The sequence below is a fragment of the Microcaecilia unicolor genome, chromosome 7, assembly GCF_901765095.1.
Source record: "Microcaecilia unicolor chromosome 7, aMicUni1.1, whole genome shotgun sequence".
Classification (NCBI taxonomy): domain Eukaryota; kingdom Metazoa; phylum Chordata; class Amphibia; order Gymnophiona; family Siphonopidae; genus Microcaecilia; species Microcaecilia unicolor.
The window spans coordinates 103,167,395-103,182,875 of NC_044037.1; the positions used below are offsets into that span (position 1 = coordinate 103,167,395).

Genomic DNA, 15,481 nt, shown 5'->3' on the forward strand with positions numbered 1-15,481 from the left:
GGGCAAAATAACTCGTAAAACCTGATAGCATGGGACTGAGGAGAAGAGACAGAGTTCAACAATTGAATCAGGGTTCCAGAGAAAGTATCCCTCCAAAATGGCCCAGTAGGTGCTTATGGGTGAAGGAATTCTGCATCATAAAAGGATTGATACATTGAAACACAGTGGTTAAAAAGTTACTTCTTTAAAACTGCATTTTCCCTCCCTTTTCTTTCTCCTGTTCATAAGCACACACACACACAGATGTGCATGCACAGAGGTTTGAAAATTATTCCATGAGATGTGATCCACAAACTTCCTCCTGCTGCCATATATGTATTTTTGGTGGGCTGGCTCTTAATGATTCAGAAGTACATTTGATTTTCTTTATTGTAAATTCTACTGTGAAACCTAGTGAATGAACCATTTTAACTTTTAGTGTTTACTATGTATGATGATCTCTAGTAATTGAACCCTGTAGTTTGCTGCTGGTTGCTATATCTGCTGCCATCTAGTGGCAAAGAACCACAGCAATACATGTTGCCTTAGTACAGTGACACTGATTAAAACACAGAATGCATCCTGCGAAATCTAACACTGATGTGTAATAGATGTGGTGTAATGTTTGGTTTCATTGTATTTTTCTTTCCAAATTAACGGAATGTTTTGGAACCACACCATTCAAACTTTTCCCCTCTTCCATACACATGGGCATTCACATGCAGGAAAGTTGAAAAGAATTCCATGAGCCAAACAAATACACAGATGACCAAGAAATACTAATATGAAAATCACGCACATCTCAAAAAAAGACTAAAAAAGATCATTCATAAATGTGCTGCCAAAGCTCAGAGCCACTGCTATGTAGTCAGTATATCATATGATCATAGCACTATAGTCCAACACTTTGTTTTTACAAAAAAAAAAAATGTGGTGGTCAACATCTTTTGCATACTAAAGTATCCAAATGTGAAGAATAATGAAATGCTTTTTTTTTTTTTTTTTTTTGAAATGTGTATTTTATTTCTTCATTGTCTCGCTGATTGTATGTACTAGCATTTCTTTCTTTCTTATATGCCTGTAGCCCGTGGCTGAGGCACCATTTACCTTTGATATGGAATTGGATGACCTACCCAAGGAAAAACTGAAGCAACTGATCTTTGAAGAAACAGCTCGTTTCCAGCCCTGAGGGGAGCCCCCCACACCTCAGCCAGAACTCCAACTGGTCAGTATCTCATAAATTTTAGCTTGCCTCATAACTTACAGTAATTACCTCCTTCTCTTATGTCCTGTCTGCCTTGCTCCATTTCTATCTGTTTTTTTTCTTTTTTTTCATATTTTACTGTCATTCTCGTTGATTCTCGCAGGCTATCCAGAAACTGGAACCTACAGAACCGGAACATCCGTGGGAGGAGGTGGAAGAAGACATGGCTTTGGATAGTAATAGCCTCCCCCTGCCCACCCCCTTATCCCCAAAGACAAGTGCCACAGAAACATTCCCCCCACCCCCCACCCCTGATGCCTGCACAGGCCAAAAATCATCATTGACCTCAGTCCTCCAACTTGTCCATCCTGCCCCCTCCCTAAAACATCACAGCATTCATTCTGAAAACCACTCCATAATAGTCCTTGCCAGGCCTCTGTCTGTGATTATCAGTGATTGTCTTGTGACTGCATATTCTGTAGGGAGAGCAGAGAGGCCTTACCCTCCATTCAAATCCCCCTCTCCTTTTCTGGTATTCTCCCTGGCATCATTCTTATTGTTGGGATGGATACATACATTTTTTTTCTTCTGTATTAGTTGTACTAATTTTCTGCTGTATGTGGGGGGTCTAGTCTATTGCTTTTTTTATTGAGGGAGTGGTCCTGCTGCTGCTTCTGCACTCTCGTGACTGTATTAAATGTTTCAGTACATTTTCAGGAGTGTGAGGGTGAAGAGCCCAGCACTCTTGACATATTGGGCAGGTGAGAGGAGGGGTGTAGCCATACTCTGAATGTGTTTCATAGTTTTGTTAATCTTGTGTTTAGGATTTTATTATTATTGGTGGTGATAATGAATCACAGAGAGCATTTTTTTTTTTTTTTTTTAAGATGTGGTTCTAAGCCCTTCTTGCTTTACTGACTGTTCTATACCGCCTTGGGGAAATTGTGCTTTATATATATATATATATATATATATATATATATATATATATATATATATATATATATATATATAAAATTAAAAATGAATAATCGTATATGGAGGGGGTACTTCACCCTGGGGGGGGGCAGTTTCCTGCTTTCTTTTTCATTTATAGTCTGGGCTTTCTAACTTGTGTCTTAGGGGCAGAAAGAAGAGTTATCTGAAACTTAATGTATGACATATATTTATAGAGATATATATACACGGTATGTATACAGGTCATATATATATATATATATATATATATATATATACACACACACACACACTGTATGTATACTGTACTGTATATGTATGGAATATACTGTATGTCTGTGTATATTTGGAGTCTGGAGCAGACAGATGGATATTTTGGCCTGTGAGTGGGCTTGTGTAATTTTTAAATAATGGGGTGTAGCCTTTCCCTCACAATATCCTTGGCTGGAAATTGTGCATTTTAGCTGAAGCACCACTGGAAGTTTATAAAGTGATTGGTAGGAGAAAAGGATCTGTGGTTTTTTTAGCAGTTGGGTAGAGGGGAGAATTAGAGACTGAAATGGCAGTCTGATCCTTGTTCCCTGAGTTTTGACAATACAGGAGTTACCAATAATGAATGTAAACATGGTAGATGGCTGTCCATTGCCCTTGTTCAGCTTCTGTTGAGGGAGGAGTGTAGGGGGATTCTAGTGTGAGATGAGGGGGAGATGTCTGCCTTTTATTTCACAAAGATTGTGCAGTCCACAGGAGCTAGAGCCTTTTAACTTTATCTTCCAGAGGCAGCCGTGTTTAGATCTGTCATCAGTGACATCACACACTGCATCTAATTGACTGTGGGTATTAGTGGTTATTAGATGGCAATGGATCAATGCAATAGCTATGTCACCATGTGTAATGTCATATGGGCCTTGATAGCTTCTTTTAAGAAGTCATTAACATTTTGTTTAGAAAAGGCCCTTGAAGCACTGTATACAGAGACCTGCAGCATGCCCCTTTATGCCCAGTCTACTCATAGTACTTGCTCTGATCCTCAGTTTGAATGAATAAAATTTTTGCACTCAGCAGCTATGAGGTAAACTGAATTATAAGGCAGTGGATATGTTTTGTTCACCTACTCAGCACATATAGCAGCAGACAGCAACTTTATCTGTTGTACAATGAAACCAGTACAAGATAACTCGTACAGAGCTTTATAGACAATTGTGAGATTGCTCTGCCTGACTGTGAAACTAACAGGAACTAAGAGTTGCAGAGCAGATAGATGGTATCAAGGGTGATTATAGAGAGAGATTTGTTTAAAGGAAAGAACATGTTCAGCGTGTGTTCCCTCCCTCCCTTAGTATTTTTATTGACCTCTCATATGCACATTCCTCAGGTGTTCCCTGGAGAGGCTGAGCAGGCACTTGCGTGTTCTCGGTTATTGCTGAGAGCCCTGCCTTCCCTTTTGCACCTTACTATACCTGTCTGCTTGTTCCCTTCCCTACATCCTGCACTGCAGAAACCAGCCTCATGAGAGGAAGAGAAAGGACTAGCCTGGCTTTCCAGAAAAGTAACTTAGTTTTGCTGTGATGGCTTATTGGTCATGGGGGCAAACCTTTCCCCTCTCCATGATTCCTCCACTGCCAGGGAAGCCTTGTAAAAAGGCTGCTGTCACCCAGGTGCATGGGTCTTCTGCAGAAGCTGCAGTCAGAAGTTGCTGCTCAGAATGTAATGTTTTAATTTGTTTGCACTGATTCCTGGAGCCTGTAAATGACCTTCAGTGACTACTAGTTACTGCCAGAGTTTGACTGATTTACCAGTGCTTATTAGTGACTACTTGTTCTTGATACTGTTGGTGACTGCTGGTCATAGGTAGTACCTTGGATTCCCAGATATATTCAATGTAAGAAAGGGTATGTCTGTAGACAGTAGATGGTGAGCGTATGGGTGGCAGAGCAAGTAGACCTTTTGTGTGCCAAGTTTCACTTTATAGCACCTCTGAGGGAGAGTCCTGCATGAGATAAAGCCAGAGACCTAGCTACAGTATACACAGATGTTGCTCTGACCAACTGTCCGCCTGCAGCAGGGCCAGCTTCTGTTTCTTGCATATGTGTCTGCAAACTTGAAATTATATTAAAAAAAGGGATTGTTTATTAAAAAGAAATTATATATGTGTATATAAAAAGTTCAGTGTTAGTTTTGTATCTGCTTTGGGATGGAATGGGGGTGGGGTGGGTGGGAAATGGATTAGAGATCTTTTCATACCACTGGTCCTGGGCTGCAGTAGTTTCTGGAGCTGATCCAGAGAGATATTTGAATCAGCCCCTTTGAAAAGGGGAGCCCACATCCAAAGTTAAAATAAATATTGCAACTGCCTGCCTTCTATCAGATGCATCTGCTGTTCCTCATTCTCTGGTACAGCCAGTAATGGAAAACGCTTTGCATAGTGCATGAGGGATGTGCACAGTAACTTTGTAAAAGCCTTTGTAGTTAGGGAAACAATGAGATTTTTTTTAATCCATTCTATTCAAAGTATTGTGATGTACATAAATTAACACATTCACACAATGCGCACATACATGCGCTCCTGTACACAGATACATGGAGTAATTAATTTAAAGGGCATTCTCTTGTATGCACAGCCTCCCTATCTCAGGTGCTAAACATGCTTATATTCAGGACGCAGCCCTGAGAGTCTTCTTTCTGTTTCTCATCTATGTGGTCAACAGGAACTTGAAGGTGATTTCAAGGAGATTGGGTGATTAGCTAAAATTGGGAGGAATTTGCTTTTAAGCTTCAAATTTAGAACTACCATTTCCTGCACTTTTGAGATCATGAGTCCTACTTGATTGCATTGCAGGCAGGGTCTCTGCAGTCCTTTCAAAGGTAATTTAACCCCTTTGGCAGTGTCATAGTATTGTGCTAAGGGTGGGCAACCAGAGCCAGATTACCTGTTGCTAGTAGCAAGAATTTTGTATAGGGTCACATTTCTTAGCTTTGCAGGGCTGGCTGTCCTTTTCCAAGATTTCCATCTCTGTCTGAATTACTGTAGCAGAACAAGTATTTTTCAACTATCATCTGCTTTCACTTGTTCCTGCCCATTATCTCACCAAGTTTTGGGCATATATAACCAAAATGTCCCTGTGTAGAATAGGAGTGCTGTTTGTGAAAGGAACCATATGATATGGCAAGTTTGTACATATTCCCTGCACTTAGTGTGTTCTGTGTGGAAGAAGCAAGATGGTTGTGGTAATTTGGGCATTAAATTGACAAAAGGGCTGGGTTATTCTGGGAAGGGCATTAGTGAGGTTTGCACTGTCCCTCTAGCAGAAAGTGCTGTAATAGCAGGTGATGTGCAGTATTTTACTATCTGTCCTTTTGTTTCCACCACACAAACTCCAAAAAGACATTGCAGGTTGCCTATTTAGTTTCCCCCTTGTGGAAATTGATTTGTTTTTCCTTGTTGACCCATGCAGAGGTGCAGCCAGGCACCCTATTGGACATCTCCAGTGATATAAGGTATGCTGCAGCATTTGTAACAGTGGCTTTCTGTATGCTTCTTAATTGTACAGTAAAGTAATAAAACATTCCTGATGTACCAGGGCTTATTTGTCTCTCTTGCTTCTTTCAAGTGTTTCTTGTCTCAAAAGGTCTGTCATTCTAGCTGTAACCTATGAGGTATTGAAAGTGCCCCAAGAGAAAAGTCCCAGTAGTAGTAAGATAGGATTCAGAGAACAAGAATTTGACTTGAGCTGCCATCTGTGCTCTGCCCCTACTACCTTGCTATTGGCTGGATCCTACGTATAGTCTCTGCTGCTAGTTACCCTGGAAACGAGGCAGACTCGCTCATATGGGGGGGGGGGGGGGGGGGGGAAGAATTAGAAAACTGCAGCTACAGGTTTCCAGCTCAGAAAAATGATCAGACATAGTAACCATCTTTCTATTGTATGAACATTAATGCAAAATTGTGATGAATCCTGAAAATAGCCAGAAAGTTGTGAGCACATCTCACAGTGCCCCATAAACATTTGGACCCAAAGAAGATGCATAGTTTGCTAATGGTTTAATCTGGCGGTGCCCATGGCAACATATATTAGTTGGCTGTACACACAGCAACAAATAAGAAAGCTGTATGATGCAGTAAGTTGGTTTTATAGGGATAGGGAATTTGCAGTCTATCTCTGGGGTGTGCGTGTGTTTACATGACTATATCGCTGTTGTATGATATGGGTCTCTGGAGGGATATGGTGTGTCTATAAGGGAACAGTTTGGAGTATTTAGTACTTGTGAGGGCCTAGTTTGTGATAAGGTCAGCAGAGATGCCAAGTTTTACTCAGGAGGAGTCTGTCATGCCCTTTAGAAAATGACATGGGGACAAAGTTTGTCCCCGCCCCACCACTGTAGGCTCCGTCTCCATCCTTGCCATGTCCCTGGCCCCGTGGACTCTGTCCTCATCTGTAGAAGCCTCACTTAATGATTTTATATTTAAATCTTAAAAGTATAAAAAGAAAGAAGATACTGTGCAACTGTTTATAAATCACAAATAGAAAACAACAGCAATGAGTAGCTATAATAACCCCACCAGCACCACCACCCTCCTTTACCCTTCCAACCCCAACAATAGCTGACTTTTACTATCCTAAGGAACCCCTAATGCACCCTGTTGAAATGCCATGGGGTTAAAAATACATTCTGTATGCTCAAGTGGGGGAGAAATATGCTCTATGAAGCACTGTTAGCATCACATTTGGATAGCTGAGTGTTTGGTTTTTACCACAAACTTAAAACTGCACCATGCAGAAAGTTAAATGGATGCAAATTTAATGTGTGTAGAGCCTGCATGTGCACGGTCAAGGGAAATGAAGAGCTGGCACACATTTGCGGCTGCTGTTCCGTGCATGAATATTACCATCACAAAAAATATTTTGTTAGGCTGATACGTGCAGAATAACAACCACAAATGTGTACTATCATTGGATACATGCACATTGTTGCTGTTACTTCCTGTCAGTGTTTTAACATCACAAATATTTGTTCTGGCTGCAGGAACATAAGGGAAAAAAATGAGGCATTTAAATCACACATTGAAGGCATGCAATTCTCTCAACCAAACTATGCAACTACACCTGGCAAAAATCTCTTACGTGCACATGGCAAAAGCAACTCTTCTGTGAGTTGTGGAGGAATACTTAAGGACCATTTTTACTAAGCTGTGTTAAGCAACTTGCTTGCTTTATTTATTTATTTATTTAACTCATCCGAAATAAGATATTTATAACATTTATATCCCACATTTTCCCACCCACTGGCAGGCTCAATGTGGCTTACATCAGACTGAAAAGGCAATCGCCAATCCGGTAAACAAACAAAGTATATTAAGGTGAATAGGAAGGATAGTAATTGCAAGGGAAAAGAGGGGGAGGGTAATAGAGTCCATGAGGTCCATAAATAAGTTGTATTCCAGGAATTATGGATTTAAGATGGGTCCAATAGGGTAAGCCTTTCCAAATAAACTGGTCTTAACAGATTTTCTGAAATTCAGATGCTCATGAATAATTCTCAGAGTTTTAGGCAATGCATTCCATAGTTGAGTGCCAATAAAGGAAAAGGTGGAAGCATAAGTGGAATTATATTTTAGACCATTACAGGTACGATGATGGAGGTTTAAATATGAATGGGATGATCTGCAAGAATTCCTTGATGGTAGATGGATAAGGGTATCCATGTAACCTGGGGCTTCACCATAAAGAATTTTATGGAACCAGTGTACAAATTTTAAAAGTAATTAGTTGCTTTACTGGAAGCCAGTGTAGTTTCTCACAAAGAGGTCTAGAACTGTCGAATTTTGATTTTCCATAAATTAATCTGGCTGCTTTATTCTGGGCGGTTTGGAATTTCACTAACCACTACTTCCAGGAATCTCCAGGCTGTCGACCCTCGCACCTTATCCTCTAGTATCTCTAATCTCCTCCCTTCCATCATGTCCTCCGAGTCTGTCGACAAGGCTGTCTCCACTTACAATATCACTCTCTCCTCTGCACTGGACACCCTTGCACCATCCATCTCCCGTCCCACAAGGCGTACTAATCCCCAGCCCTGGCTGACCCCTTGCACCTGATACCTTCGCTCCTGCGCCCGATCGGCTGAACGCCTCTGGAGGAAATCTCGCACCCACACTGATTTCATTCATTAGAAATTCATGCTATCCTCCTTCCAGTCCTCCCTATTCCTCGCCAAACAGGACTATTACACCCAATTGACTAATTCCCTCAGCTCTAACCCTCGTCGTCTCTTTGCCACCCTTAACTCCCTTCTCAAAGTGCCCTCCGCTCCCACCTCCCCCCCCCCCCCCCCCACTCTCTCCTCAATCACTGGCTGATTACTTCCGCGACAAGGTGCAGAAGAATTCACCACCGAACCATCTCCTCCTCTTCACCCTTTAACCCACTCCCTCAACCAACCAACCCAGGCCTCCTCCTCCTCTTTTCCTGATATCACCGAAGAGGAAACCGCCCATCCTTTCCTCCTCGAAATGCACTACCTGTATCTCTGACCCCATCCCCACCAACTTACTCAACACCATCTCTCCTACTGTCACCCCCCTCCATCTGTCATATCCTCAACCTCTCTCTGTCCACTGCAACTGTCCCTGACACCTTCAAGCATGCTGTAGTCGCACCACTCCTCAAAAAACCATCACTTGACCCTACCTGTCCCTCCAACTACCACCCAATTTCCCTCCTACCCTTCCTCTCCAAGGTACTTGAACGCGCGGTTCATAGCCGTTGCCTTGATTTTCTCTCCTCATGCCATCCTCGATCCACTTCAATCCGGCTTTCACCCCCTACACTTGACAGAAATGGCACTATCTAAAGTCTGCAATGACCTGTTCCTTGCCAAATCTAAAGGCCACTGCTCCATCCTCATCCTCGACCTATCTGCCGCTTTTGATACTGTCAATCACAATTTACTTCTTGCCACACTGTCCTCATTTGGGTTCCAGGGCTCTGTCCTCTCCTGGTTCTCCTCTTATCTCTCCCACAGACCTTCAGAGTACATTCTCATGGTTCTTCCTCCACCCCCATCCTGCTCTCTGTTGGAGTTCCTCAGGGATCCTTCCTTGGACCCCTCCTTTTTTCAATCTACACCTCTTCCCTGGGCTCCCTGCTCTCATCCCATGGTTTCCAATATCATCTTTTTGCCAACGACACCCAGCTTTATCTCTCCACACCAGACATCACTGCGGAAACACAGGCCAAGGTATCGGCCTGCTTATCCGACATTGCTGCCTGGATGTCCAACCGCCACCTGAAACTGAACATGGCCAAGACTGAGCTTATTGTCTTCCCACCCAAACCCACTTTTCCTCTCCCTCCACTCTCTATCTCAGTTGATAACACCCTCATCCTCCCCGTCTTATCTGCCCGCAACCTCGGAGTCATCTTCGACTCCTCCCTCTCCTCTGCGCATATCCAGCAGATAGCCAAGACCTGTCGCTTCTTCCTCTATAGCATTAGCAAAATTTGCCCTTTCCTCTCTGAGCACACCACCTGAACTCTCATCCACTTTCTTATTACCTCTCGCTTTGACTACTGCAACCTACTCCTCACTGGCCTCCCACTTAACCATCTATCCCCCCTTCAAGTCCGTTCAGAACTCTGCTGCACGTCTTATCTTCCGCCTGGACCGATATACTCATATCACCCCTCTCTTAAAGTCACTTCACTGGCTTCCGATTAGGTACCGCATACAGTTCAAGATTCTCCTACTAACCTACAAATGCACTCGATCTGCAGCCCCTCTCTACCCTCATCTCCCCCTACGTTCCTACCCGTAACCTCCGCTCTCAAGACAAATCCCTCCTCTCAGTACCCTTCTCCACCACCGCCAACTCCAGGCTCTGCCCTTTCTGCCTCGCCTCACCCCATGCTTGGAATAATAAACTCCCTGAGCCCATTCGCCAGGCCCCCTCCCTGCCCATCTTCAAATCCTTGCTCAAAGCCCACCTCTTCAATGTCGCCTTCGGCACCTAACCACCATACCTCTATTCAGGAAACCTAGACTGCCCCAACTTCACATTTCGTCCTTTAGATTGTAAGCTCCTTTGAGCAGGGACTGTCCTTTGTTAAACTGTACAGTGCTGTGTAACCCTAGTAGCGCTCTAGAAATGTGTAGTAGTAGTATATTCCATTACAATAGTCTAGGTGGCTTAATACCAGTGATTGAACTAGGTTACGAAATATTACTCTAGGCAAATAAGGTTTTATCCGTTTGAGTTGCCATAGAGAGAAGAATATTTTCTTGGTGGTGGAGTTTGTTTGATTCATGAGTGATAGGTTACGATCAACAATTACACCAAGTATTTTTAGACTCTCAGAGACCGGAAGGGTAAGGTCAGGAGTGATAAAGGTTGAGGGTTTGAACTTATTAGGGGGAAGAGATGATAAGGCAATGAGTTTTCTCAGTATTAAGTTTTAAATGAATTTGCCCAAGCGGCCATGGTATGTAATCCAAGCTTAACTTCATTTGGAGATTTCAGAAAAATCATTTCTGAAAGGAATGTAGATGATGATGTCATCGGCATAGATGAAAGGGTTAAAGCCAAGCTTGGATAGGGACTTGGCCAAAGGAATCAACATTATGTTGAAGAGTGTAGGGGAAAGAGGTGAGCCTTGGGGGACACCACATTCAGCTTTCCATGGTGGTGATAAGATTGCTTTATTTATTTATTTAACTCTCATCCGAAATAAGATTATCAGTTCAATGTGACTAACATACAATTAAAGTATGAAAAGAATATTAATGAATATGTGGATTACAAGAGTAATTAAGTATGACAGGCAAATGAAAGTTATAGAAGCAGTCATAAAATAGGATTACACATCTTGTAATAGAAACTTTTTAAAAGGGAACGTTTTCAGGCATTGAAAATGTGAGGTTTTCAGCATAGCAGACAGTAGCACAGGTTTGTGCTAATGTCAACTGTACTAAAACAAGAGCATTTTTTTTAAATTGTTGCATTAGCTGCCTAATGCAGGAGTGGGCCAGATGCTCAGACGGGCAGGCCAGAGTATGGCTAGCTGTGATAACTAATGCACAGTTTGTTATTATGAGTCAGTGGTGTAGCCACAGGTGCGCCAGGGCCTGCCCACTTAGGGCTCAGGCCCACCCAACAGTAGCACATGTTTAGCGTTAGCTGGTGGAGATCCCAAGCTCTGCCAGCTGAAGACTCTTCCCTGATAGTAACAAAATTCTACTCTCCACAATACTGGCACCTGCGCATGCTCAGTTTTCAGTGCATGCCTGCTGCAGACTGCCAAGGTGGAAAGAAGCTAGCTGAGATATTTTATTTGGGGGGGGGGGGGTGAACATTTGGTGCCCATCCACTTCTTACCTAGGCCCTCCCAAAATCTGTTGTCTGGCTATGCCCCTGTTGTGAGTTGGCTATCAGGATTGTTAGCATAGCCAAACTTAATGCCACCTCAAGGAGGTGGTAAGTGCAGCTGTGCTACCAAAAAGCTAGTAGTGTGTGGCTTACCCAAAGTCTGATGCTCCCTTGATCCCTCCGAGGACCTACTGGTGGAGGTCTTCATGGTGGTGTAATGGTCCCAAGGGGCAGGTTCTGCTGCCATCCTGAAGGGTTCTGGGATTGAAAATGGCCACCATGACCCCTACTACTACAACTGCAATAGTGTGCATGGAGGAGGGGATCAGATGTGTGAAAGGGAGGATCAGACCTGTGGTTGGGGGGAGGAAGAGTGCCTCCTTTATGCTCTGGGCCCGCACCGTCTTACGTATAATGCTCCCATGCTATCTGGCACTGCATGTAATACAGTGCCTATGCTGTATTGACCAGTGTGTTAAAAGTAGGGCCTGCACTTGCTGCATATTAATTTTTGCATTATATGTGAAGTAAGCATGTCTGATGTGTGCAGTGAGTGGCCATGTGACTGCAAGTTTACTCTCTGCATTGTGTGGCCAATAATGTGCATATCCTCCTGCGGTAACTGTGTGGTTAAGCTTGTAGTAGCTTTCTGCGTTGCCCCCTTGGTGCCTGATCACTGCTTTCGTGAGAGCTAAGCCTGAGAGAAGAAAAGCTAAATTGCCCTTTTTCATGCATCTATAAGTACATGTGCTATGAAACTTTTAGCTACTGCGTGAAGTTTCAGCCCAGCGAGTTTATCCAGATAACTGGGTGAATTCTTTTGAAAATTCTCATATTGCCTCAGCTCTGTCTATACCCTATGAGCAACCCCAAAGAAATTCAATTCTCATATATGCTACTTTCTCTCTTTAAAAAAAAAAAAAAAAAAAAAATTATTTGCAAAGTAATATAGTGCTTGCCTTTTTCTAGATCCCAGATACAGCATCTGAAAAAAATTCACTCTTTGGCCTTTAGTCTTTGCTTTTTGGTGTATTATTTCTTGTGGTGTAAATACATCTGCATAGTTGAAGGGGTTTTGGGGTTTGGGGAGGGAATTTGTGGGATGCTGGTGCAATTGAGGGTGGATTTTGAGACGAAGCAATTTTTGTAGTGCTGGGGCAGTGGGAGGAACAGTTTGAAGAGGTATTTTTAGAGGTTGGGGGTACCTTGGGAGAGCAAAGGTAGTTTGAAAGGAAGAATTCTCTAACTACTATGTTTTCTATATGTCTCTATACTACCAAAGCTGGAATTCATTCTCTCATAGAAATGCAATGGACCTCTTTTTTTTATTTTTTTTGAGGGGCGGGGGAGAGGGGAATTGTTTCTCTGACCTGATGCATTCTGGTCCATTTTTAAACTGCATGTTTATTTTTATTGACTGTTGACGTTTAATCTCAATTTGTTAAATTTTCAGAGTGTTATTTTGCTCTGGACAAATATTCTCAACCCCTTTTGTGTAATTCTTTCCAACTTCTGGTGGGTTGGAAAGGCTATCACAAGGAAAGAAATGAAAAATGTACACCTGGACCAGAAAGTGCTGATGGGAGAGAAACTGCCAGTCAGGCATTTGTCAGGGCTGTAGTGACCAATCCCTGTATCTAGAAAAACAAATGGGAATCGGTAAGATTAGGGTCATGGCAAACCAAGGGAGGTAAAACTGCTCAAACCAGCTCTACAGGAGGGGTGGAATTTGCTCTCTCTTTCACCCTGTCCCTCCCTGGCTGCATTGCTCACGTTCTTCGTTTTGCACAGGGAAGCAGACGCTGCCTTTTAGCGTGAGGTACCTCTGGAATTAGTCGGCATTTGCAAGCTCTCCATCTGTCTCCCTCTCTCGCTATGCCCCGTGCTCTCTACTATGCTCTACCACTGCTGGGAGGTTATTCCCTGACATCCTGGTACCTGCTGAGGAACCCCCACTACCTCCACCAGAAGAAGCAGCTTTCCTTCCACTGTCGTCACCTCTCCCACCGAGGGGGTAAGTTGGGGTGGGGTTCAGGGAAGGAAAAAGCGGTGGTTGGTGATCAGTGGAAAACTGGGCTACGTTTTAATATTATATATATTGCATGAAAGGTTCCACCCCCCTGCCCCACCTCCCCGAGAAACCCTACCTGCAATACTGAACAGACCCAGTGTGGAGTTCTCAGAGCCCAGGAAGTCCTTTATTTTTTCAAGCAAATCAATGATTTTCTAGTTGACACTTCGTCATATCGTTTGTCCTGGGTTCTTGAGTGTTACATCATACAGAGCCAGTATTGTGCAGTAATTTAGTCCTTGATCAAGGCTTTTGGGAGAACCAGAGCACTTAAAATAAGGAACTGTTGAGGTGGTTCCATATGGCCAGCACTTATAGTAAATCAATATTTGATGTTGGAGGCTGTACTTTTAATGTGCTGTATAAGCCCCACACACTACCAGACCGTCAGATAAATACTTAGTCTCTTTAATGTATCTATATCACTGTTTAACAAAATATCATCAGCCACCCTAGTGCTTCAAAGCTACCCTGTTTGATCCCTGTATTAGGTGTTTCATTCTTCAGACTGACTGAGGGTGGAGGGGGCGGTCTGGGCAAGTCATTTAACCAATGTGTTTTTTCTAGTGAAAAAGGTGCCGGTACTCAAATGCCAGGCCACCCTTCAGGGGTGGGGTGATCACTGAGGGACAATAGCTAGGCCCCCTGCAACCATTTACAGAATCTATGACAAGGCAGATTTGGTGTGTAGAGCCTGAGATCTTTCATTAAAACTTGGGGACCATGGGTCAATTTTAACAAAGAATGGAAAAGGTGTCGGTACTCAGTACCCCCAAGTACCCCCTCAAAAAAAGCCCTGCATTTAACCCTCCTTTGTCCCAAGTACAACATGCCAATGCTCAGAATGCCTGCAGTAAGCCAACAGCACAGAAACCCTAGCTTGTCGCTGCTTGAAGTAAATGGTATTCAAATGATATGCATGCTGCAAAAAAGGCAAAAGCATGGGGGAATGTGCTTGGCGCATGCGCAAAAGTTTTTTTGCAGTAAGCTCGGCTCCTGCTGTGCGCATGCAGTTGGTAAACCCAAAAGTGAAGCATCCACTGGCTTCTGTTTTCTATGCTTTTTCAGTATAAGCATTTTATTATTTTTTTTTAACTTGGAAAGCTTATATTTAAACGCAGGAACTGGGTTCCAATGTGCGCTTTCACTTTTGGGTTTGCTCTGACTTGCACACATTGGTTTCTCACTACTAGCGCTTAGGGGCTTCCATGGGCTTGCTTCCTGCTTCCAGATGATATAAAAACCGGCAGATTTTAAAGAGAAAGAGGATTCTTCAAACACCCTACACCAAGCTGGTGTTATTTTTTTCAGCGGTAAGGCAGCTTTGTTTTGTGCACTCTTCTCTGAGCACTGGGAGAGAATAGGAAATGAGCTCATTATGTCCACTTACCTATATTAATAGATATCCAGTAAATCCAATATTAACGATCACTTATATTATTCAATACGTATGACTTTAGTGACCAGCGGTGCTCACTGAGCACCGCTGAGGTCACCAAAGTCATACATATTGAATAATATTGGATTTACTGGATATCTATAAAAACTGATCTACTGGATACCTTTACTAGAGATTGTATATATCACAGGAATCCTTTGAATTATTCATTTGTGAAACTAGCCATTGGATTTGTATTATAAAGTTACCTATATTAGCATGCTATTTGTGCTAATCTTTGGCACGCGTGTCTCCTATGCTAGGGCCTCTGTGCATTCTGCACTCACTAATGTGGTCGCTAAGCCAGCGCTAGTCGCCTCTAGCACCCACTTTTTGTTCTGAGCATTTCACAGAAAAGCAGTATATCAAAGCCTTGGAGGTCATGGATATTGCTTAAAGGTGATACATAAGGGGTAACTTTATAATGGGGCACCTATGCTGTAAAGGCACATGTGATCTATGTGCCTT

General features: G+C 42.9%; 2 protein-coding genes across 3 annotated transcripts in view; both read left to right on the forward strand.

Moving 5' to 3' along the window:
- Positions 1–14,444, forward strand: part of MAPK3 (mitogen-activated protein kinase 3) — a 73,771-nt gene extending 59,327 nt beyond the window's left edge. Inside the window, exons 8-10 of one of the 2 annotated variants that reach the window (XR_003942872.1) lie at positions 1,064–1,204; positions 1,347–1,715; positions 14,434–14,444. Coding sequence is in view for 1 of the 2 variants with exons in the window: in XM_030210067.1 (XP_030065927.1) it covers positions 1,064–1,168 (105 nt within the window). In the remaining variant the exon portion in view is untranslated. Of the gene's footprint in view, positions 1–1,063; positions 1,205–1,346; positions 2,145–14,433 lie in introns of those variants that run through there. The other variant, XM_030210067.1, reaches the window with a different exon arrangement.
- GDPD3 (glycerophosphodiester phosphodiesterase domain containing 3) overlaps positions 13,245–15,481 on the forward strand; it is a 109,117-nt gene continuing 106,880 nt past the window's right edge. Inside the window, exon 1 of the mRNA XM_030210068.1 lies at positions 13,245–13,518. Coding sequence (XP_030065928.1) covers positions 13,380–13,518 — 139 coding nt within the window. The 5' untranslated portion in view covers positions 13,245–13,379. The remainder of the gene's footprint in view (positions 13,519–15,481) is intronic.